Source organism: Myotis nattereri (assembly GCF_964212035.1).
Source record: "Myotis nattereri genome assembly, chromosome: 19".
NCBI lineage: Eukaryota > Metazoa > Chordata > Mammalia > Chiroptera > Vespertilionidae > Myotis > Myotis nattereri.
The window spans coordinates 26199789-26225590 of NC_138095.1; the positions used below are offsets into that span (position 1 = coordinate 26199789).

General features: G+C 48.4%; 1 protein-coding gene across 1 annotated transcript in view; it reads left to right on the top strand.

Moving 5' to 3' along the window:
• Positions 1 to 12906: 12906 nt before the first annotated feature.
• SLC5A1 (solute carrier family 5 member 1) overlaps positions 12907 to 25802 on the top strand; it is a gene marked incomplete at both ends in the record, with an annotated part of 35846 nt that continues 22950 nt past the window's right edge. Inside the window, 2 exons of the mRNA XM_081114053.1 lie at positions 12907 to 13041; positions 17527 to 17598. Of these exons, the coding sequence (XP_080970179.1) occupies positions 12907 to 13041; positions 17527 to 17598 (207 nt within the window). The remainder of the gene's footprint in view (positions 13042 to 17526; positions 17599 to 25802) is intronic.

Consider the following 25802-nt stretch of genomic DNA (forward strand, 5'->3'; position numbering starts at 1 on the left):
ATCAGTTTATTTGGTTCATTAGATTCCACATATGAGTGAGATCCTGTGGTACTTGTCTTTCTCTGACTGGCTTGTTTTGCTTAGCATAATGCTCTCCAGGTCCACCATGCTGTTGCAAATGGTAAGAGTTCTTTCTTTTTTATTGCTGCATAGTAGTCCATGTGTACATGTAATTTTTTATCCACTCATCTGCTGATGGACACTTAGGCTGTTTCTAAATCTTAGCTATTGTAAATTGTGCTGCTATGAACATAGGGGTGCATATATTCTTTCTGATTGCTGTTTTGGGTTTCTTAGGATATATTCCTAGAACTGGGATCACTGGGTCAAATGGCAGTTCCATTTCTAATTTTTTGAGGAAACTCCATACTGTTTTCCATAATGGCTGCACCAGTCTGCATTCCCATCAGCAGTGCAGAAGCAAACTTTGAATGCACCTGTGTGCTGACTAGGAAACATTTGTTCTTAACTACGAAGATCTTATCCGTCTGTATTTCCATGGCAGGGACAAGAGAGAAGAAACATGGATTTAATTTTTACTGAACAGCAGCATGAGACATCTTCCATAGCCATTATTGTTCGCTTAGAAGGAACAGCTACTTTTAAAAAAAGAAATTATGGTAAAATATACACAACATACACTCTACTTATGAACTCATTTTAAGTGTACATTTCAATGGTATTAAGTACAGTCATGATATTGTGCAACCATCTCCACTATTACCAAAACTTCTTCGTCATCCCAGACAGAAACTCTGTACCCATTAAACAATTAAACTCTCCTCTACTCCCCCTCTTCAATCCCTTGGTAGCCACCATTATACCTTTTGTCTCTATAAATTTACCTATTCGAGGTATTTCATGTAGAGTGGAATGTTTTCAAGATTCACCTACGTTGCAGCATGTACCAGAATTAGAGGTTGCTGCCCGACAGTGTGGCTCAGTGGTTGAGCATCGACTTATGAACCAGGAGATCACAGTTCGACTCCTGGTCAGAACACATGCCGGGGTTGCAGACTTGACCCCCTGCGTAGGGTGTGCAGAAGGCAGCTGATAAATGATTTTCTCTCATCGTTGATGTTTCTATCTCTCTCCCCCTCTCCCTTTCTCTCTGAAATCAAATGAAAAATATATATGAAAAAAAGAATTAGAAGGAGCAGCTTTAAGATGAACAAAAGGCCAGAAAGATTCTCCTTTCACCAGGCAAAGAGTTCACATGGAGAACATTATCTCAAAGTGGTGCTGTAGTCAGAAACTTGAAGGGATTCAGCATGGGTTTACAAGTCTAGAGGAGCATTCTTTTTTTAAAAAATATATATATATTTTATTGATTTCAGAGAGGAAGGGAGAGGAAAGGAGAGAGAGATAGAAACATCAATGATGAGAGAGATTCATTGGTTAGCTGCCTCCTGCACGCCCCACACTGGGGATCAAGCCTGCAACCCAGGCATGTGCCCTTGACTGGAATCGAACCTGGGACCCGTCAGTCCACAGGCCAATGCTCTATCCACTGAGCCAAACCTACTAGGGTGAGCATCCTTTTCTTTTCTTTCTTTCTTTTTTTTTTTTTTTAATATATTTTATTGATTTTTGACAGAGAGGAAGGGAGAGAGATAGAGAGTCAGAAACATCGATGAGAGAGAAACATCGATCAGCCGCCTCCTGCACATCCCCCACTGGGGATGTGCCCGCAACCCAGGTACATGCCCTTGACCGGAATCGAACCTGGGACCTTTCAGTCCGCAGGCCGACGCTCTATCCACTGAGCCAAACCGGTTTCGGCGCCTTTTCTTTTTTTTAAAGGTAAGATTGGTACATAAAATTATATAGGTTTTAGGTGTACTACATCATAATTCAATATATAGAGGAGCATTCTTGAATCAGTTAAGTTTTCTCTTCTTCCTCTTCCCCTCTTCCTCCTCCTTTTTCTCCTCCAATGCCTTTCCTCTTTGCTGTGATGTCCCCTTTCTTTCCCTCCTCTGTTCCTCCAGGAAAACATCCTCAGAACAGGAACCAGTGAGAAACTGAGGAGCCGTAGAAAGAGTCCTGGGCCAGGAACCAGCGGACCAGGGTTTCACACTGGCTTTGACCCTGGACGGTCTTGGGCCAGTCTCTTCTCTGGGCTCATGTTCCCCATAAGTATGGTAAGAGGACTGGCTTGGCTAATCTTCAGGTTTTGTTCCAGATTTGATGCTACACTCACACTAAGGTGGAAGTGATACTTCTTTCGAGGGTATTTGCATTTAAACATGGGACAGAGCCTCAGGCCAGAGGAAGGAAGAATGGATAGTGGGGTGCCAGGCTTCCCCATGTGTCTAGGTGAGGTATTTCCCTGTCATCACACCACCTAGGAAAGTACAGAGAAGGCGGGTCCTGAACCCAGCCCCAGAAACTCGCCAGCTCCTAGGTTCAGCCCTGACTCACACTTGACAATGTGGTGGAGGAAGCTGTGGAGCAACCCTGGGCAACAGGGCCTCATGCCTGATTGGTCTGAAGTCCTGTGGGCAGCTGGTGTGAATGAGACTGGATTCCTGCATGTTCCCTGGGATTTTGCTAGGGATTAGTGGGCCTAACGGGTAAGAGGAAAGGGTTGCCTGGAAAGAATTTGTCATCGGAGAGCAGGAGAATTGGGGTTTAGTCCTGAGTCTGTTCTTTGCTTTGCTAGTTGTGTGAGTTGACCAAGTCGCTTCGCTCTCAGCATCTGTTTTTTCATATATAACATACGAGAGTTGAACCCTGTGGTCTCTTCCATGCTTTGGCTACATGAACCTTCCAATCCCTCTGATGCACCTCCATCTCCGTCTTTTCTGGGCATTTGTTCACCTGGGACACTTTCTCACCCCATGTCCCACCCCATTCACCTGGCGCTCTTCTTCAAGGCATGTCTTTCAGGGTCCAGACTACATCACTATGAAAGAGTACTGAGCAGAATACAGTAGGGAGTGGTGGGGACAGAAAAACTGGAGCATTCATGTCCCACTGAAGCCATTCAGGTGCTTTGAAAACAGGGTGCTGGCCAAGAAAGTTGTCTGTGGTTGAATTTGTCCCTGGCACCAGGAATTGGCAACCCCTGTCCTACAAAGCCCCATTCTCTGGAAGGAGGCTGTCCGGGCACCTCATATTTCTCTCTTCACAACACATCATTTTATGGTACTTATTTATATATTACAGGCTTTCTCTCTAGACTGTAAATCTGTTTGGGCAAGTACTTAACTTTTATCTTCAACTCTATTCCTAACCTTATCACAGAACTGGTCCATGGTAGGTACTCGGTAAATATCTATAAAATGAGCAAACGAGTGGATGGTTGATAAGTGATTGTTGAGTGAATTACTCTACGGGTCCCTCAATGATGCTGTTTGATTTCATTTTATTCCATTCTCTGAAAAAAATTACAGCACCAGCCTCACAGCTAATGATTTAAATTCTTTAGATCCCCGTTTACCCAGTTTGTTTGGCTCAGTGTTATGAGCTGGTCAAGCCCCTAACATTCTTCAAACAACATCTTTCAGGTCTTTCAGGGGTGTTTAGGTTGGGAAAGGCAACTAACAGCTCTAGAGTCTTCTGCTCTTTGGATCATGTAGGGAAGTCAACAGAAACGCTTGTACCATCTCACACATATATTCTTAGATCTTTTCAAGACCCTTCAAATCCATGGTCTTCCTTTTTGTAAAATAGGGCCAGAAGGCATCATGGTCCTCATTTTATAATGAGAAAAACTGACATCAGAGAAGTTGGAGCTACATAGAGATCTTCATCAATTGTCACTAGGATATGTGAATTGTTAGTCCTCCCTCCCATACCAGAGGCACACGTTAATCATTAATGGCTTTCTACTGAACTCCAACTCTGCCTCAGAATCCTACTCAGCACAATGTTCTATTAGTTACCAACAATTACTAGACACTTGACACTTGAGATGAAGACTATTGGCCTATTAGCTGAGGATCCTTGCTTCTGCTATCAGGGATTAGTTTACTTTTCAAGAAGGTCTGAGGCCCATAGATAATCAATACCAGCTTGCTCCACCACCTAGGAACCTCAAGGGTATTTATACTCCTCCTCCTGTCTCCCCCCCATTTAGTTACCTTTCAGGCTTTCTGATTTTGGCTGTCCTGATCTTGCCTGAAGTATGTTGGGAAGGATGGAGGCCTCCAGTACTTCAAGGGAGTCACAGAGTGGGGCCTCCTGACTCCTGATCAGGTCTGTTCTTAGCTTCTGCTGACCCTCACCCCCATCCAGTGATTTCAGACCCAGACAAGGCACAGGCAACTGAATGGTCTGGGGGCGGGGACAACTATCTCAGTGCAGCGTTGGGTCTCACCACAAGGTGGCGCTGTCACTTCCTTTGCTTCAAGTTTCTATCTTGATAGAAAACGTCTGAAATGTGCACACACTGTAACTCAACAAATAAAACTCAACAAATAAAAAAAATGGCTTCACAATTTAAAATGATTTATTACAGACTGTTTTATTTCAATTTCCATCAGATTTCAGACAGTTACAAATAATTTTGTGTCTCTGCTGTGCCTTTGAAATAATAGCAGTGTGCTACACAAGGAGGATAGGGGCTCTAAATTCTAACTCCAACCTTACACACATGAACTTTCCAGAACTTCCTGCCATATCCTAGGTTCCTTCCTATAAGTTCCCTGAAAAAGCATATCCCTGCTGACACTTTGATTTCAGCCGGTGAAACTGGTTTCAGGTCTCTGACCGTGGAGTCAAAACCATAAGAGAATAGCCAGGTCAGCGTGGCTCAGTGGTAGAACGTCGACCTATGAACCAAGAAGACATGGTTCGATTCCAGTCAGGTTGTGGGCTCGATCCCCAGTGAGGGACGTGCAGGAGGCAGCAGCTGATCAATGAGTCTCTCTCATCGTTGACATTTCTATCTCTTTCTCATGATGCAAATGATTGAGATGGAATTCTTTAAATCAAATACGAAGACTTAAAAATAAACCAAGCAGCTAGTTTAACACTGAATTGCACTATAGTTAAAAATACTGTATTATTATATACTTGGAAAGTTGCTAAGAGGGTAGATCTTTGATATTCTCACCATCCACAGAAAACGTGGCTTAAATTGTGAGCATTTAACCTTATTGTGGGAATCATTTTGTAATATACACATGTATCAAACCATCGTGCTGTATACCTTAAATTTACATATTGTTTGTTATATCTCAAGTATACCTCAACAAAGCAGGCAAATATACTGAATTGACAAAGTTGTCTAGTTTTATGTCATTTAGCATTTTTCCCTTTAAAAGGATTCTTTTAAAGTGTCATTGATTTGTTTCTCACCAGATTAACCAAACTTACATTCGCCGAAGTTGCTTATTTTTGCCCCGGATTCTGCGATTGTCCCTGACCCACCCGAGGTGCTCTGTAGATGGACTCTGAAGCCAAGTTGCTCCCCGTAGTGTCTGCGCTCCCCACCCCAGCTGTGAAGAGGAAAATTTCCCAGGGAGAGGGCGTGACAAGGCACCCAAAGTGATTAGTGTTTCTTGCTTCAGAGACAGGTGTGACCCGGAGAGGGTGGCACCAGCCAGCCTCTTAGACCAAAGTCTTCCTGAATGGAGTGGGTGAAAACATGTGCCTCCTGACTCAGCTGGAGGAGGGGCGGAGTCCCAACCCAAGGCCCAGCGTTCCTTCCCAAATCTCGCCCCACGGAATGGGGTTGACCTCACGCATCACCTGAGGACAGAGAAGACAGGGCAGGGGTGGGACTTCCCCAACATCACATACACCCCATGACTGCCCTCCACCCCGGGCTGCCTCTTGTGTGGCAAATATAGTACTTATTAAGCACCAGCTGTGTACAGGATGCCGTGGTGCTGCAACTTGTCTCTGTGCTCCTTGTCTCATGATGTGCTTTCTGTTTCTCCCCTTTTTTTGGGCTAATCTTTACCTGAGGATATTTTTTCCATTGATTTTTAGAGAGAGTGGAAAGGAAAAGGAGAGACAGAGAGAAACATCGATGTGAGAGAGTCACATCGATTGGTTGCCTCCTGCACGCACCCTGTTCGGGGCCGGGGGAACCTGCAACCTAGGTATGTGCCCTTGACTGGAATCAAACCCAGGACCCTTCAGCCCACAGGCCAGCGCTCTAGCCATTGAGCCAAACCAGCTAGGGCTCTCATGATGTGCTTTCTGTTCAGCTTGTCCAGTTTGCTCCCTTCTCCTGGGTCATTATCACTGTTCTTTCCAGACTCCACTCACATCACTCTTCTGGGGAGCTTTCCTCGAGCCCTGTTTCCCAGGACACAGGCCCATCAGTGTCTTTTCTGGAAACTCTGAGCACTGTGTGGGGGTCTTGGTCATAGCCCTCATCACCCTGTGTGCTATGGAGGTCCGCTGTCCCCTTGTTGTCTGCTTCCCCGCTAGTCTCTGAGTCTTCAGAGCTACAGGCCCAGTTTGCTTGATCTCTGTACCCCCAGCATGCTTCACAATTCCAGGTGCACAGCAGGAGCTATGTTTATTTTTAATGTAAGTAGTGTCACCTCTATTAATTGCACACTTGCTAGATGCCAGGCAGGGTGCTACGTATATACCCTATGTGAGCTCATCGATCATTACGATAACTTTGTGAACTAGGTATTACTACCCCCATTTTGCAGAGGAGGAAACTGAAGCTCAGAATGGTTAAAGTACACTGCTCAAGGTCATAGCACCAGCGAGTGACAGAGCTTGGAGTCAGGTCTCTCAGACTCCAAAACTCTGTGCAGTAAATTAGTAATGAAAAAAAAAATATCAGTGAGTAAAAGGCGCCATGCTTGGCCTGTGAGAAACATTCAGACAAATCAGTATGTATTCTGCTTTTAAAAAGGTTTGCATCCTGCTAGGAGAGAAAACAGGTACGTGAATACCTAAGGTCCAAGGTGATCCACCTCCCATAGGGTTGAGAGGAGGAAGCAATTACTTCTATTGAAAGTAGAACCCTATCCAGGTAGCTCAGTGGATGCAGTGTTGGCCCGCAGACTGAAGAGTCCAGGGTTTGATTCCGGTCAAGGGCACGTACCTTGATTGCAGGCTTGATCCCTGGCCCTGGTTGGGGCATGTGTGGGAGGCAACCTGGTTGGGGCATGTGTGGGTGGCAACCAATGGATGTGTCTCTCTCACATCGATATTCCTCTCTCTCTGTCTCTCCCTCTCCCTTCTACTCTCTCTAAAAATCAACAGAAATATATCCTTGGGTGAGGATTAACAAAAAAATAAAAAAATGAAATCAATAAATTTTAAAAAAGAAATGGGGAGAATTGGAGAGGCTTCGCAGGGAGAGAGGGAGGCTCCGTGGGCTCTAGACACTGGCTGAGGGTGAAATGGGGGCGAGTATCAAGGAGGCAGTGTTGGGGCAGAAGGCCTGGGCTTTGGTGCCAGCTGAGGCACACAGCCTCACTGGGCCTCAGTGGCCCCTTTGTGAAAGGTGGAAGAGGCGTTACGTCATCTCTAGTGGCCTTTCCAGGGCTCACATTCAAGCCATGTAATTTCCAGGTCTTTGCAAGAAGCTCAGAGAGCTGGGACCGAGGTGGGCAGATTTGAAAATGCAGCCCAGGTGGCTTCCTGGAGGCGGTGAGCTGGCTTTCCCAAGATGTCAGCGCTGGGCTCCTGGGTGGGATGGCTGAGGAGCTGTGATGGCTTTGTTACATGTGTGTAATCAGAGAGCTGTGATAACAGCATTCGATACTCTGCTCCTTTAAGCATTTTTTTTTTTTGCAGTGGGGGCATGTTGGCATGACCTAGGTTATTGCCTAAATGATGTACCTTCGGAAAGGGGAGTGTGTGGTTTATTGGCCTCTGAAAGTACCAGACTTACGGTGCGATAAGGCTCAGTTATGGGCCTTGCTAAAGGTCGCGGAGAAAGGGCCGAGCCAGCGGAGCACCCTGGAATCTCCTTTCCATCCCTCCGCCCACAGGCTGTGAAGACTTGGGCCCCGGTCAGAACCTGGGTCTGGCGCAGCTGGGAATGTGGGAAGAGGGGTCACGGCACGATGCCGGGACCCCAGAAAGGATGAAGGAGGCCGATGGCTGAGGGACCAGGGAGGTGCAGGAGGAGGCGTGTTGCTAGAGCTCACGGTTTCACAGAGAAGCAGCAGGTCACAGAGGGGAAAGGATTTGTCAGGGTGACGCTGTGAGGCAGGGGTGGAGCAGGACCTGGAAGCCTGCATTTTGAGTTCCCTCCTAGCGTATTTTTTCTCCCAGGGCACTCTCTCTGGGCACATTCCCCACCCCCCCTTTTCTTTCCAACTTTATTTAGGTATAATCGACACATAAAATTGTATATATTTAAAGTGTACAATGTGATGATTTGGTATATGTATAATTTGTGGACACATACTTTTAAAAAAATGTAATGTATTTTTATTGATTTCAGAGAAGAAGGGAGAGGGAGAGAGAAACATCAATGATGAGAGAGAATCATTGATCGGCTGCCTCATGCACGCTCCCTACTGGGGATTGAGCCCACAATCAGGGCAGGTGCCTCCACTGGGAATCGAACTGTGACCTCCTGGTTCATAGGTCAACACTCAACCACTGAACCACACCAGCCGGACTGAAGATCATTCTTTGAGTTTCTGCCTTATTGCTTCGTCTGAACATTTTTGGTGACTCAGCAGGGACAAGGTCTGTTTGAAATTGTGTAGGAGAAGAAAGCTCTCTCTGGGAAAGCCAGTTCTGTGGTTCATTTCTCTTTACATTTGCAAACATTGGGTGTGTCATCAAGTCCATTTCCTTCACTGTCCTTTAAGCCGTACAGATAATAGAGCCAAACAGGAGCCTGAAGACATGGATTTCATCCCTAACTCTCCCACCAGCGACCTGGGTGACCTTGACCCAGGTCCGTCCATTCTCTGGGCCTCAGTTTCTCACTGGTAAACTGTAAGGTCTTTCTCCGTTAGACTGTGTTCTCCCACATCTTTGCACCTTCCTCCTACAGTACCCAGAGCAGTGCCAGGCATCTGTAGGACACTCAGGTGACATTTGCTGAGTCAGTGAATACATCATGGAGACAAGTTTGAAGATCTCTGAGGTCCCTGCTTGCTTGGCTATTCAGTGATCCTAGTGTAGTATTTATTTTCTTTCTCTCTCTCCATCCCTTCCTCCTCCTATCTGTTGATCTTGTAAATAATACATTCTCATGGTTCATAAAGTACACATGCATACATAGAGAAAGCTCCCCTGTCTTCCAAATTTTCTCCCTGAAGGCAATAAGTTTTGCCAGTTTCTTGTATATCCAAGAGATATATTTTTTCCCAAGAGATATTTTTTAATGCACTTGTAGGCAAATATGTACCTATATTCTTCCCCCACCTCCTGATATTTTACACTAGTTTTAGCATATTATATGTCGTTTTGCACACTTCGGTTTTTTTAACCTAACAAAATACCTTTGAGACCAACCCATATCAATATGCTAGAGCGTTCATTTCTTTATGGCTGCGCGTATTGTTCCTCTAGGTGGATAAACTGTGACATGTGTAACTGGTCCTTTATGGATGGGCATTTAGGCTGCCCCTAATCTTTATCTTTTCCCATTATACATATTGCGGCAATAAATAACTTGGGACAAAGGTCATTTTTGTCCTTACGTAAGCCTATCTGGAGCACAAATTCTAAAATTGTTGGGTCAAAGGGTGTGTATATGTTTAACTTTTTAGTGGACTTTATTTTAGGTGTCTGTTAGTATGTGTATGTGCCATTTGTGTTTCCTTTTACACGAACTATTTATTTTTATTTTTTCTATTGGGGTTGGTTATGGATGGTGAGACTCTGGCGGAGAAAGTCCTGTGGGCCGATTCAGAGCCGAGTTCAGGATCCTCAGAGTCTCCGCTCCATGCTTCTCACTCACTCATGCTTCTCTGGCGTCTGGAACCATTCACTGCCGGCAGCCGCTATGGCTCCAGGTCCTGAAATGTCAGGGACTCTGTTTCTGCTGTTTTGACAGGTGTCTTGTTTGTTGCGTACTTGACACTGAATGTGGTTTCCCCAACATGATCACTCTCTTCCATCCCAGGGTTTCTACTCCAGGAAAGCCTCATCCTTCTTAGTCAGCGGCAGCTTACGGTGTCAGACATCATCCTTTCACGGACGCATGCCAACTGTGATCATGAAATAACACCGAGTTACTCATCCTTGTAAGTATTTTGAAGTTGCCTTTGATTCAATACTACTGTCATTGTGAAGACCAAAGTTGTTCCACTTGTCCAACACACGGTATATGTTTTCTCTTTTGTACCTGTCTCCTGCTCTGTGAGGGCAGGGCTCCAGCTCGGGGGTCCACATCCCAAGGTCTAGGTAAGGAGATGATGATAAAGATAAAAGTTAACGTGTTATTGAGCACCGCATATGTGCTTGGCAGTGCACCAAAATGTTTTCCGTATGTTCTCTCATTTATGTTAGATATTATTATTTTTTTAAAAAAATATTTTTTAAATTTATTTCAGAAAGGAAGAGAAAGGGAGAGAGAGAGAGATAGAAACATCAATGAGGAGAGAGAATCATGGATCGGCTGCCTCCTGCATGCCCCCTACTGGGGATTGAGCCCACAACCCGGGCATGTGCCCTGACTGGGAATTGAACAGTGACCTCCTGGTTCATAGTGATGCTCGACCACTGAGCCACACAGGCTGGGCCATAGTTTTATTTTTTAATTTTTCACCTCAGTTGGTCCCTCCCTATACATTATGGGCAGCCTCCCTCCACCCATACTTGCCCTTTCCCGGTACATCACTCACTCCCATCCTACCTGACTCACTCCTTCTCTTTCAGGGCCCTGCCCAAACTAGCGCTTTTCCAGGCCTTCCTCCAACCTCACCCATCCCCAGGTCGAAATCCTTGCTAGGAAGGAGCATTAGTGCTTCTCTTTCAAAACACAGGTCCTAATACTGGTCTTACAGGTGTTTGTCTCTGACAATGGTCTGGAAGCCCTGTGAGGGCAGGAACCCTGTAAGTCTTGTTTACAGCCATAGCCTCAGAAGCGGCCCTTCTGTTGCAAGAGTGAATGAATGAATGAATGAATGATTGCACTTTCTGGTCTCCCCGGGCTACCATCCCTTTCCTTCTCTGGCCACCCATGTTCTGCTCTCCTAGACAGATCAACGGTTGGTCCTGGTCCCTCCTTTGAGGTCTGTTAGCACTTCCAGTTCTCACTCCTGCTCACATTGTGGATTTGTTCATTTCCACAGACTTCCCTCTTGAACTTGGCAGGGGCCTGCTGCCTGCAGCGCGGAGGATCGGAGTGTAGGGGGGTGGGTGGGAGTACCCAGGGCTGGATTTTCCCTGTGGATGGGCTTACTTCCCAATCAGACCAGAAGCTGGTTCCCTGAGGGCAAGGACTCTGCTTGGCACAGAGTTGGGTACGAAAGCTTTGCTGAATGCGGGAACGAATGGACACGATGAAGGGTGAGGCACTCCAAGCTACGCAAGCATCCGCGGTGGAGGAGCTTGAAAGGAGCTTGGAGAAGAGCCCCTGGCTGCCAGGCTCCCTGGAAAGAGAGTTCTTGCTCCCTGTGGTCAGGCATCATGACAGGCCCTGCACATTGCCTCAGAGTTTACAGTCCTGGGGTGGTGGGTGGGGGGAAACGGGGAAGTCACAGCCTCAGTAGGAAGATGGAGCACTGATGAGGGAGGGGGGGGATTGGGCCTCAGAGGCAGGAGGGGTGAAGGGACAGGCTGCTGGCGTTTGGGTCCTGGGTGGTTGTCGGCTGGCGGCATCCAGGGAGCCTGAGGCAGAACAGCATCTGGGCAGGGTTTGTGTGGTCCTTCCCCTTCCTGTACCTCATCACCCCAGCAAAGTTCCCCCCACCCAAAAGGGGCTGCTCTGTGCCCCCAGCACCAGCCCCTCCGAGAGCATCCCCCAACCATCTTCTGAACTGGGCCTGCCCTGGCCTGGGCCGCGGGGCCACATTTATCACCGGCTCAACGTGTGATCATGATCGTGGGTGACTCGTGCCTCCTCTCTCTGCTGTCTCTGTTCCGAGCCCTGACTTTCAGCTCAGACGTGTGTTTGCAGATGCATCGAGTCCCCAGGAAGGGTCAGGGTTTGGTGCACTCCTTGGAGAGGATTCTCTAGTGTTTTCCCTCCTGCCTACCTGCGAAGGACCCCGAATCCTTATTGGGCAAAGTGCGGGGCAAGGAAATAGCTCCTAGTGGGATTCCCTCGCCTCTCCGTTTCTTCCTCCGCACAGCGGCACGAACAGTGCCCCTGGGGGCTGCAGGCTGCGGAAGGGGAGTCAGAAATGTGGGTGGGTGGGCGGCCATCCAGCCGCCAAGAGAATGCAATTGTGCGGAACTTTTACCAGCAACGTTCACCAACTTCCCATCCTCCCCCGCAGGTTCCACACGGAGGCCAGGAACTTGGCTGACTCCTGGGCACAGTGAGTCCTGCACCCATTTGGCACGTGGAGCAGCAGCCAGGTCCACAGAGGACGTGGAACCGGTCCCAGGGCAGGTGCCAGGTGCTCCGAAGCCCCTGGGCTCTTGGCCCCAGGCAGCCCGCTTCCTCCATGGAGCCGCTCCCGCTCAGCTGGGGAGGGGCCGGCCCCACAGCTGTCCAGGCGAGCCCGGCTCCGTGCCGCTGCGGGAGGGAGCACAGCCGGCCTTTGTGCCAGGCGGGCACCACCCCCTGGCCGGCCCCTCCCCGCTGGCAGGTAAGCCCTTACCTGCCGGCCCGCAGCCGACCCGCCAGCAGTTCAGCGGGCTCCGAGCTCAGGACCGCTCCCGCTCTCTGCTCCCCAACGGCGACAGCGCAGCACAGCTCTGCGCAGGGGTCCCCGACGGACGCACCACCTCCCGGCTGCCCCGACCTCGCGGGCGTCCTCCTCCCGGGCTGATCATTAACCCGGAGGCCTTATAAGGACCCAGTGGCCTCGGAGGGAGGGACACCTGGTCGCCACCGCAGCCATGGACAGTACCACCTGGAGCCCCACGACCGCCGTCACCGAGGCGCCCCTCGCGCCCCACGAGCGCATCCGCAATGCGGCCGACATCTCCGTCATCGTCATCTACTTCGTGGTGGTGATGGCCGTCGGGCTGTGGGTAGGTGGGGGCCCTGGGACACTGATGGGGAGCGAGGGCCAGCGGGAGGGATGAGGCGGGGCACGCAGAGGAGCAGGTGCCAGAGGGGAGGGAGGATGGCCTTAGGGGCGAGCGCGCGGGGTGGAAATGACTGGGAGGCGCTGAGGAGGAGGTCAGGGGGCACAGGGGGAGGTGAGGGGGGCGAGCGAGGATGAGCAGAGGGAGAGGGGTGCTGGCCAGCACGGAAGGTGGGCGCCTGGGGCCTGTGCGCATAGAAGGAGGGTGGGAGATGGGGCTCAGTGGTGTGAGGGGCAGGAGAGGGCCAGCCTGTAGCTGCAGGGAGGGTCCCCAGGCTTGGGAGGAGGTGACTGTTGTCCTGCCTCTTAGTCATCCCGTTCCGATGGGAAAGAAACTGTAGCTGAGGAAGGACACAGCCTCTGCCGCTGCAGGTGTGTGTGCAAGGGGAGGGCTGCCTGGTGTCCCCTCCTGGGATAGGCTGACCTGAAGGCCTGGTGCCCTGGGATCCCCGGGGCTGGAGTGAGTGAAAGTTGGGAAAGCTGGTGAGGAAGAGGAGGAGGAGGAGGAGGAGGAGGAGGAGGAGGAGAGAGAGTAGCCGGCACCTGCACCGGGAAGAGGGAAGGAAATGCGGTGGCTCCCCTTCGGGACTGTGGGGACACACCAAACCAGAGGAACTTGTTCTTAGCAGCTGGGAATATGGAAATTTCACTTGTGACGGAGTCTGGCACACCCAGACAAGGAGGTGTTTTTAAATGTGCAGAAATCACAGCCACTCGAAAAGGTGTTTGTGGTGGGTGGCAGGCCAGGGAGAGAGGAGGGTGGACATTAACCCTGTCGTGGCCACTGGGGTTTTTTGTTGTTTGTTTTTTTGGATAAAAGGAAGATTTCTTTTTAAAAGTAACCGTAGAAAGCAGAGGTGACTCAAAGCCTCCCCAGGTGTCACAAGGGGTTGGTGGGGCTGACTGTTCCTCCAAACCCTCAGCCTCTCTGAAGTGTGCAACCAGTCGCGGGATTCTCAGGTTTAGTCACGGCTTTGACATGGTTTCGGACACGTGACCTTGGGTAGCCCGCCTCAGCCCCAGTTTACTTCCCGGTAAAACGGACACAATCTTACCTATCCGTCTGCCTCCCCCAGGTGGTTGTGAAGATCGGCAGAGATGAATCTGAAAGCTCAGTATGGGTGCTAGACATCTTTAAATATACTGTTATTATTTGCCCTCGAGGGCCTATGACCCAGGCCCTGAATTACTTTTGTTCTCTTAAGTAAAATGGACACAAGTGGTTAGCTGGGTAGGACAACTTGACAAAAAAAAAAAAAAAAAAAAAAGGCCAGGAGACAGGGCGGGCAGGCATGTGAGTCCCCATTTCACAGGAGAGGAAACTGCAGCCCCACGTGGTTGTGATTGGTCCGAGGTTGCAGTGCAGGGAACTGTTCCTGGAACCCGGGCCTCTTTTCCACGGCAACAGGTACTTCACTACCTGGCCTGCCTTCCCCTCCCTGCCCCTCCTCAGCTTAGAAGCGCTGGAGCCAGGAGGAGAGCCGGTCATTTGTTAGCTTCCTCATACTGCCCGTTTCCCAGGCAATCGCCGACAATCTCCTTCCCTTGAGCAATCTCATTTAGCCCCGCCAGTCCTGACGATGATGCTGTTTGCACTTCTCACAAATCTGCGATTCAGGATCACTTGTCCTGCTAAACGCTGTTTAACGAGCCCGCCAGGATTTGTCCACGTTCACTCTCCCCCCATCAGTCAGTGCCTCCGGACCCGGATCACTGAACGTGCTGGATTCCTTCCCGTTGACATTCCCCGTGTTTTCTCTTGGAGCATCACGAGTGGCTTGGTCCAGGCACAGGTGTCCTGACTCCTGTACGATCCCTGAGCTGCAGAGACAGAGCGAGCCAGCCCCTCTGTGCTTCCTCACCGTAGAAAAGACACGACTACTGTCCCCCCGTCACCATCCCACCTCTTCCAACATTATTTCGTCCTGTTTTATCCGCTTTCAACGCTGCCTTGTCCAATCATATTGGGGCGTGAGCTTATTCTTCAGTGTCCAGTTGACCCTTGAACAACACGTGTGTGAACTCTGTGGGTCCGATTCTACGTGAATGTTTTTTTCAATAAATATTTGGTCGACCCTCTGTATCCTGGGGTTTCACATCCGTGAATTCAACCAACTGCAGATAGGACACTATATTCTTCTTTTTCCCCCATTTTAAAATATATTTTTTGTTGTTGATAGTATTACAGATATCTCCCATTTCCCCCCCTTCTCTCCCTTCCTCCCAGCCCCTTCCCACCCCCCAAGTCTTCATTACCCTATTGCCTGTCCATGGACTGTGCATATAAGCATATAAGTTCTTTGGTTTATCTCTTCTCGTCCCCCCAACCCCACATGGAGGCATGTCAGTCTGTTCTCTGCTTCGGGTCTTGTTTTGTTGGTCGATTCATTTTGTTCATTACATTCCACAAATAAGTGAGATCATGTGATATTTGTCTTTCTCAGCTTGGCTTTAGAAAACTGTTTTCAATCCTCGGTTGGGAATTCACAAATACAAAGGGGCTGACTGTACACATTGTTCTACACCATTTTGTATAAGAAACTTGGACACCTGTGGATTTGGTACCCACGGGGGTCCTGGGACCAATCTGTGGATCCTGAGGGGCCACTGTAGTTAAGTGTTTGAGGAGCCAAAAGTTATATGTGGATTTTCAATTTTGTGGGGGTCAGCACCTCTAACCCCCATGTTGCTCATGAATCAACTATATATTTCCATTTTTTCTCAATTTGTTTCTTGGGAGATTTTGTATCCTTTTAGGCCCAATCTCTTAACCTATTCTTTCTGGAAGATTTCATTAAGCTGTCCTCAAACCCTTTAAGCCAAGGGTTGTTCCCTATGGCCCATGGGCTACATCTGGCTCAGAGCCTGTTTTGTGTGGCTCACAAGTTAAGAATGGTCTTTACACTTTTAAGCAGTTATAAAATACAAAGCACAACAAGAAGGCTGTGTGATGGAGATCATATGTTTCCTACAAAACCCATGTACTATCTGACCCTTTTTATGAGCAGAAAACATGTGCTGACCCCTGGCTTATGGGATCGTTTGCACGAATGGCATCATTGGATGCCTGAGTAGCAATGGGCCCTGGGGGAGCCCGACATTTTCATTTCACAGATGAGGGTCAGAGAGGGTGACCAAGAGTCGCTCAGATGCACGAGTATCAGAGTGGGGACTAGAACTCAGGTCTTAAGATTCCCGAAGCGCTCCTCTCTGCATGACCTCGCCTTTCCCCCTGCCGTGGTTTACAGAGTGGGGTCTGAACCTTAGAGCTTGCTGTTGAGCATCCTGTGCTCATGGAGATGATGTCTTCCTATTCGTAGGGAATGACCAGCGGGGAGAAGGGAGGCAGGGGACATGAGCTGCTATGCATGCGCCAAGAAACACCTACCAAATGCTGCTGCTGACTGCAGAACATCTGTGTGTGTGTGTGTGTGTGTGTGTTGGAGAAAGGGGAGGAGTGGAACCTGAGGGAACTGAGAAGCCCATTCATTTAACTTGTACTGACCATGCACCATGCACAAGGCATTAAGCACTATGGAGGGTCATCATTTGTAAAATGATGTCCACAATCAAGCTAATGAACACATCCATCCCCTCACGTGGTTACAGTATTTTTTTGTGGCGAGAGCACTTAGAATGTACTCGCTTAGCAAATTTAACGATGCCATGCAGTATTATGAACTATAGTCACCGTGATGTACATGAGCTCTCAGAACTTAATCATCTTATAACTGAGACTCTGTGCCTTTGACCAACATCTCTCCTTTCCCCGCCATGCCCCCGTCTTATATGTAATATTAAGTTCAAACTGTGCATTCTTATAACTTCTTTTCTTCCCTCCTTCCCTCTTCCCTCTCTCCCCTCCCTCCCTTCCTTCCTCCTCCTTCTCTTCTTCCTCTTCCTCCCCCTTTCCCCTTCCCCATCCCTTTCCCTTTCTCCCCCCCTCCTGCCCCTCCCCCTCCGCCCCCTCCTCCTCCTCCTCCTCCTCCTTCTTTTTCTTCTTCTTTCTCTCCCCCCCCCCCCCCCAGTGTTACTGAGGTAGAATTCACATACCAAATGGTGCTTTTAAAACATGACACTTCATCGTGCACCGTCAGTATGTTTGTAAAACGGCCATACACATGCCCACGTCCCCTTATCTAGCGGAAACACACAGACCCAGGGGGAGTGAGTTGCTCGAAGCCACACCGTCAGCTCACTGCAGAGTTCGCACCAGGGCAAGCTGAGCCTCCGTGTCCTTGTCTGTCACGTGTAGGTCCCTCCCTCCTCCGTCTGGGTATCCTGGAGCCCAGGGGCGAGGACTGGGGAAGTATTTCAGAAAGTGAAGTGGGTAGAAGAAAGCGCGAACTTATGGGGAGGTGTGTCCCTTTGGCTGGCAAGGTCACTCTGTTCTAGTTTTCTATTAAACTTCTGACCTTTTCCTCCTCAGGCGATGTTTTCTACTAACCGTGGGACCGTTGGAGGCTTCTTCCTGGCAGGACGAAGTATGGTGTGGTGGCCGGTAAGTTTTCTCTGAAATACTGCTCGCCTAACTGCGATATTCCCTGTAGGAGGCCGTATTCTCCTAGGGTTGGAGTGGCGGTCATTCCTCCTTCCCGCCTTAGGCCCCTGATAATGGGTGTCTGGCTCACCCTCACTCCCTTGCAGTGCTCCGACCTGGAATCGAACCATGACCTTCTGGTTCATAGGTCGACACTCAACCACGGAGCCACGCTGGCCTGGATGGCTATTTAAATTAAAATTACAATGAGATAAAATTAAACATTTTTCCTCAAATCACACTTGCCATATTTCAAGTGCTTAATAGGTGCGTGTGGATAGAGGCTGATTTCCGTGGTGGGCCCCTCATGGATGGTCTATCCCTGACCACAGCGGACAGTGCATATCTAGAATGCCTCCAGCGTGGTAGAAAGTTCTATTGACAGAGGCGCTCTCCAGGTGTCAGAGGCAAGGCTGGCATGAAATCCTGGTGGGCTGGAGGTTTGCTGAATTAGACAGCTAAAGAGAACCTTGAAGTTTACTTTAATTATTTTGAAAACAGTGTACCCCCACCCCATCGAATACTTCAGTGTCCTCCCTGCAGTAAACCTGCCAAGTGCTCATCCAGTCCCCCTTTTCTCCTCCTGACCCCTCCCCCCATGATGACAGAATTATTGGGGATAAGATCTTAGCTTCCAGTCTCTTGGGGGAAGCCAATGAGGGGGAAGCATGGGGCAGAACCCCCTTAGGAGACGGGCATTTTGGGCTAGGCCTGGGACCACCCCATACCTTCACCGGCAATGATGACCCTCTTCCTGATAGTGCCCAGGTGTGGGTCTGGGCTGAGAGTTGTTTGGTAAGAGGAATTAGCCCCACCCAAGGCAGGCAGAGTTCAAGGGTTCTTGTGGGGTTTCCTGTGAATGGTGTTTTCCTTACTCATGTCTCAGTATCGAGCGATTCTAACCAACAGAGAAACGTTGCATCATTCTTTTTTTGTGCAGAAGTCACTGCTTCCTTGATGAGGCTGAAATTCAACTTTTCTTCTCCCAACGATAATTTGCATCGACGTAAGGGGTCAGGAGGTGGCACTCCTGGTTTCTAAACCTGCCCGTGTATCGGAATCACCTGGGCGTGTTTCCTAAAGATGAAGATCCCTGGGCTGCATCCCAGACCTACTCAGGAAAAAACACACCTTACAAGATAGTCCTAGGTATCTGCACTTTTTTAAAGCATCCTAGATGCTTTTGATGACCAGGCAGGTTTGACAATCACTTGTTTGGGTAGATTCTTCTCTATCTGGTCAGACTTACTGAAAACATCACCATCTGTTAGGGATGCTGGGAAGGGAGATTCTTAAATGGGGAAGCTGTGACCTCTAAGTCTCTCCCAGCTCTAGAATTTTCTAGAATATTCTAGAAAGTAGAGCGACATGGGCTTTGAAGTCAGCATATCTGACCTGCCACATTTACTAGTGGTGCGACTTGGGCAAGTTGCTGAATTTCCCTGAGATTCCATTTCTACTTCTAGAAAAGAGGAGAATAATGCCCTGGCTGGTGTGGCTCAGTTGGTTGAGCATTGTCCTGTGCACTGAAAAGTTGCCGGTTCAATTCCCAGTCCAGGCACATACCTGGGCTGCGGGTTTGATCCCCAGTGGGTATGCATGGGGAAGACAGCCCTCTCACATTGATGTTTCTCTCTCTCCTTCTCTCTTCCTCTCTGTCTCAAAATTTAAAAAAAAATATTAACAAAGGTTCTTATCAGGATTAAATGAGACACTGCATGTACATCATTCGGCACTGTGCTTGGCAAGTGCTCAGTAAATGGGAACAGTAGGATATGGAAGAAAGGCCCTCCAGTGGGACACTTTGCCCCCTCCTATGTGCTAGAGGAAGAGTTAGCAACCAGAGGAGCATTGGAAAGAGAATCCTTGGGGAATTTAAGGAAGGATGGACCTGAGTTGACCTTGGGTTGATACATCCCAGGCCTGGAAGGCTTGGGTCGTCAGCCATGAAAAAAGGCAGGAGGAAATCACAGCTCCTAAAGTCTGAAAAGAGATTGGACAGAGGACAGGCCAGTCGGGGAGCTTTGGGGACTTTGAAAGGAGCGGTTGTGACCTGCACCAGGTGAAGATCCGGGAGCTCTGGGTAAAGACCCTGTTCCTAAAACACGGATAAGGCCCAGAGAGAGAAGTGGCTGGCGCCTTGGCCTGGCGCTGGACGTGAGAGACAATTGGAGAGGAGGAGCAAGAACTCCAGGGCTGGGTTACTGCAGGAGTCAGCTTACACAGGGAGCCAGCCAGGCAGGCCCACAGTAGCCTGAGTCACACATGAGGCTAGCCAAGCCAACCGAGTAACATGAAACCACGAAGCTATACCTGTCATCACTGTGGGCTGGTTTGCGGTCCAGGATTCCCTTGTTGATGGCACCTTTAGCAAACAGCTGCCTGTGAGCTGTGTTGTATCGATTATTTGGAGATGTGAGAGAGGTGAAAGCAGAGTGCGAGCTTGGAAGGGGACATTCCCCCGTCCTTGGCTAGTGGTGCCAGAAACTACAGGGCCCCAGGGACACAGGCCAATGGAGGATTCTTGTTTTGGAGGAGATTTGGTTTACATACCAGAGGCAGCTCCACGGGAGCAGCAGCGGGTGCAATGGGGTTGAGCCAACCTTGCCACACCCCCCTTCAACACATAAGGAAGAACTCCAAAGGGAGTGGGAACCTCACAGGAGCCAAAGCACTTGGCTTGTCCCAGCTTTGTGATGTCAGGCAAGTCATTAGCCACTCTGAACCTCAGGGGGTCTCCTCTCCAAGGGGAGACAGTCAGATTGAGGGTCTCAAAGACTCTCCCAGGAATAAAATTCTAAGACTCCACACCACAGAGGAGGGGACGAGCATGACGGAAATGGGTGTGGGCAGGCTGGTCAGTCCATCACCAGGGAGGGTCTTGAAAATGGAATGCTCGTGTCTCCCAATAGCCCAGTTTCTTTCCTTCCTTTATTATTAGATAGTCGTCATAGAGGAGTGTATCAAATGGTCTCGGGTAAGAATGGAAAACTTTCTCTGTAAAGGGCCCGGCTGTAACTATTTTTGGAGGCCATTTGATTTCTATCACAACGACTCAACTCTGCTGCTAGCGTGAAAGCAGCCATGATAATACATAAATGGATAGCAGGGCCATGTTCGAATAAAACTTTATTTACAAAAACAGGTGGAGGGCTAGGTTTGGCCCATAGACCCTCATTCGTTGACCCCTTGCCCAGTCCTGGGCTCTGGAGTCATGCTCGTTGGGTTCGAATCCAGCCTCTGCCATTTAACTAGCTGTGTGACCCTGGATGAGCTGCTAAACATCTCTGTGCCTTACATTGGTCATCTCTGCAACAGGGATACTAGTGCCTACTTGAAGTTGTGAGGATGCATGCACAGTCTCAGAACAGTGCCTGGCACACAGCACTCTCTGGTTTAGCTCTTGTCTTTGAAGGACTGTCACATCACCTATCTGATTGAATCCAGCAAGAATGATGATTAACCCCAGGGGTTGCCCAAGTTCACACATGATTAACGCCAGAGCTAGGGCTCTCTCTGTTCTTCTGGTTATTCAAGTCCCTTTCTCCTCATCCTTTGAGATGGAGATCTATGAGACCAATAGGTATGTCTAAAGGTTTGTCTGAAAACCAAGAAATTCTTTCATTTCGGGCTGACCAGAGACCCCATGGAAGTTTTCTCTGAGGAAAGAGGACAGCTTCTCACGCTCCTTAAACTCTCTTGAGTAACATGCATCTCATTGTAGCTGTAAGTCTCTAACATCTAATGATCCCATCAAAGTTCGGCCACATAGGATGCTATCAGAGTGGCCACCGGCCGTCCTGGAAGAGCCTAGCAGGCCTGAGACCTCGGTGGGAACTCACAGAGGCGAGAGGAAGAATGGGAATAAGGCAAATGGTCATAGAAGAGGCAGTGAGCTCACCATGGAGCCAGGCTCAGGAAGGCATAAGGCAGACAAGTACTTGGCCTTCATGAGCCTGGGTGGAGGTGTGTGCCAAGCCCTGGTGGCCCTCCCTTCTGGCTTTGCTTGCTTTCCATTTGCAGGTAGCTGTGTGTGCTTTCCTTTACCCCAGGGCTGAGCCTGTGTTTCTCTCTCTCTCTAAAAAATATTTTTATTGATCTCAGAGAGGAAGGGAGAAGGAGAGAGAGAGAGAGACAGAAACTTCAACGATGGGAGAGAATCATTGATCGGCTGCCTCCCGCACACCCCACACTGGGGATGGAGCCAGCAACCTTGTTAGGAACAGAATGGTCAGAGGCCTGAAGTGAAAAGGAGTTTGGGATATTGGAGGAACTGAAAGGGGTCAGTGTGGGGGAGAGACCATGCGTATGGGTTAGGGGCCTCAAGTTCTTGATGACTGCAAAGGTGAGCGCATCTGAATTGATAAGAAGGATGGTCTCCAGCCTCCTTGACCTGTAATGCCAACAGAAAGCCTTATCTGCCTTTTGTGAAAATAACCTGTGGGAAAATGCCACTATGAAAGTGGTTTCCTGATTTCTTGCCTCTTTGGTTCTTGGCGCAAGGAGAGATGTTGGTGAAGATAATGAGTGAAAGGCACCCATTGTCCATGGGGGACCCAGGAGGGATGGGAGCTGATGAAGAGTAAACAGAGATTATAATGTGTCTGGAACAGGGCCTGTGTCTAAATATTTACCTGAATCCCAGAAATAAAATAGTCTGAATAGACAAGCCTCACCTTCTCCTCTGTCCCAAGCCAGGAAGTGTGATTCTGTGAGAGAAGGTGGACATGGCAGAAATGCAGGCAGGCATGTGCTGCTCCTGAGTTTACAGTGAGAGCGTTAGAGCGTCTGACTCTACTGTGCCCTTCGTGGAAGTCTGGAGGAGAATGCCTGGCGAAGGATGAACGTTGGCATGGTCCTTTGGCCTCCCCTTCTGTCCCTTGGCTGTCGGTCACGTTGGGCTGTAAGATCTTGTGGAAATCATGCCATTGCTCTCGTCCCCAGCTTCCTCACCTGTAAAATTAAGACGAGAATAATACCTACCTCGCAGGCTGTTGTGCGATTAACATAAGATAACGTGAAGGAAGTGCCTGGCCCCACACTCGGCTTACAGGAGGCTCTGTTAGAGTTAGCCACCCTCTTTCCCTTTCTTTTTTTTTTTTTAATATATTTTATTGATTTTTTACAGAGAGGAAGGGAGAGGGATAGAGAGCTAGAAACATCGATCAGCTGCCTCCTGCACATCTCCTACTGGGGATGTGCCCGCAACCCAGGTACATGCTCCTGACTGGAATCGAACCTGGGACCTTTCAGTCCGCAAGCCGACGCTCTATCCACTGAGCCAAACCGGTTTCGGCATCTTTCCCTTTCTTAAAAGGGAAGGCAGAAGCTGGGAGCAGAAACCATCTCCAGAGCTCTGGCCATTCTGGCTATTACATGGTCCACAAACAAAGAAAGCAGTTCCCTGAAAGCAGCGGAGTGCATTTGCCATTAGAACTGTGAAGGTCTTGCTCCCTCCAAGAGAAAATGACCATTCTGACCCCTTCAGGAAATCCAGGGCGCTCCATGAAAACGGGGCTGTGTCAAAGCATCAAGAATAATATTTCTTCAGCATCACATACATACGTGGGGCAAAAGTTTCTTAAAAGTTTCTCATTTTATCAGTTCATTTCAGCCTGGGAGTATCCGTTTGAGGTCGGTTAAGAAGGATTCTCATCCTGGGTTTTCAGTGGAGGAAACTGAGGCACAAGGCAGTAGAGTGATTGGTTCACGGTCACATGATTTGCTCTGGTAGAATCAAGATGAGAACCATGTCAGAAGGGAAGAAGAGGGGGTCCACACCATTACTTGTGCTTTCAAGTGTGATACAGGGCGCTCTATCATATTGGCAGCCTCTGATGTTAAGAAGACACACAGACATGTTGTTCATTGACGGGGGCAATTATTATTATTTTTTACTGTGAATAATTTTTTATTTTTCAGTTACAGTTGACATAAAATAGTATATTAGTTTCAGGTGTACAATCCAGTGATTAGACATTATACAGCTTACTAAGGGGTCATCCGATAAATCTTGCACCATTTGATATCATACATAGTTATTACAGTATTATTGACTATATTCCTTATGCAGTACTTTACATCCCCATGACTATCCTGTAACTACCAATTTGTACTTCTTAATCCCGTCACCTTTTCCACCCATTCCCCCAACTTCCTGCCCATCGGGCAATTGTCAAAATGTTCTCTGTATCTATGAGTCTGCTTCTGTTCTGTTTGTTCATTTATTTTGTTTTTTAGATTCAGTTGTTGATAGAAATGTATTTATTGCCATTTTATAATTAATATTTGTAATCTTTTTCTTCTTCAAGAAGACCCTTCAACGTTTCATGTATTACTGGTTTGGTTGAACTTTTTCTTGTGTGGAAAAAGCCTTTCAATTCTAAATGAAGCTTTGCTGGGTAGAGTAATCATGGTTGTAGGTCCTTGCTTTTCATCACTTTGAATATTTCAGTTAATGTATTCATTTCTGACAGCTTCTTTTTAATGTTTTCTAGTTCTGTCTTTTTAATCTTTACCAGGGGACATGTTTTTATTGATTTTAGAGAGAGAGGGATGGAGAGAGAGAGAAACATTGATGTGAGAGTGAATATCAATTGGTTGCCTCCCGCACATGCCCCGACTAGGGATTGAACCCACAACCTGGGTATGTGCCCTGACTGGGAATCGAACTTGTGACCTTCTGGTGTCCAGGCCATGCTCCAACCAATTGAGTCACACTGGCCAGGGCTTTCTAGCTCTGTGTTTCTGTTTCCTATCTTTTTGTTGAACTTCCCACTAAGTTCATCAACTCTTCTCCTAAATTCATTGAGTATCGTTATAACCAGTGTTTTGAACTCTGCCATCTAGTAGATTGCTTGTCTCCATTGTGTTGAGTTCTTTTTCTGGAGTTTTGTTCTGTTCTTTCATTTGGGACACGTTTCTTGGTCTCCTCATTCTGGCAGCCTCCCTGTATTTGTTTCTATGTATTAGGTTGAGCTGCTATGTCTCCTGGCCTTGTGAGAGTGGCCTTATGTAATAGGTGTCCTGTAGGGTCCAGTGGAACAGTCGCCCTGTTCCCTGAACTGGGCAATCCAGGTGGTCCCTCTCCCCTTCCCCTCCCCCCCATGTGAGCTGGGTACGCCCTCCTGTTATAGTTAAGCCTTGATTGCTGTTGGTACATCAATGGGATTTACTCCTAAGGCTGAGTGACTACAAGGACGGGCTGCGCCCACCATGGAGGATCACCGCGGAGCAGGACTTACTTCAGGGGGCTTCGGTGCCTGCTGAGTCTGCCTCTTGAGTGTGCCGCTTGTAGAGGTGGTTGGGTGGTGCCTCATTGTGGACTGAAGCTGTCTACACGGTGTGCTGGCCCTGGGGCCTCCTGGGAATTTCAGGCCAAGGTCAGCCAACGTGAGGTCGGCAATTCTTGACTCCTGGGCTCGTGGTTGAGTGTACACATGCTGTTACTTTCCTGAGGGTATGGAAGTAAAAATAAAATTAATGTGTAAACTTGAATTACTTTCTTTCTCTGGGCTATTTCTTTGTTTTCCCTTGAAAATGAAAGGTTGACCTTAATCATTTCCAAGATAATTCCAGCATAAGATGCCTGGGCTAAGATGTCTATTTTCTGTTTCCTGTCACACAAAACAAAATTTTAGTTAGCATTCAATGACGTTTTCATGTCTTTTTCTATAAACCTCTCCCCCTGCAAAGAAATAGGTAACTTCCCTGCATGACTTATTCCCAGGTCTCAGGCTGTGTGATTGACTGACACAGCTCTGGCATTGTTGCCCTTTCTTGTTGAAGGTTTTAAAAAATTGTGTCCTGATAGGAAATGGAGGCAGTAAAATGTGATTGTGAATTCCCTAAAGTCAAAGGCAAACACAGTCTTTTCGCCTTTTGTGATGTGACATCATGTTATCCACCAGTTACCACGCTATCAAACAGCCCTGTTGGGTTTGGTGAGACTCTTGTACAGCGACGGCAAAACCACCTGAATGCTTGCAATCCTGAGACCCACAGGGGATGAGAAAGGCTGGCAGAGAAGTTAGTCAGAAGCAAGGTCAAGCTGGGCAAATTTTAGATCCAATCTGCAATCCTGTATTCTGAAGGAATGTGGGAGGAGATTACAGAGAAGAACACGCCACTGGGTGACTCCCTGGTTGGGGCACGATTCACGGATG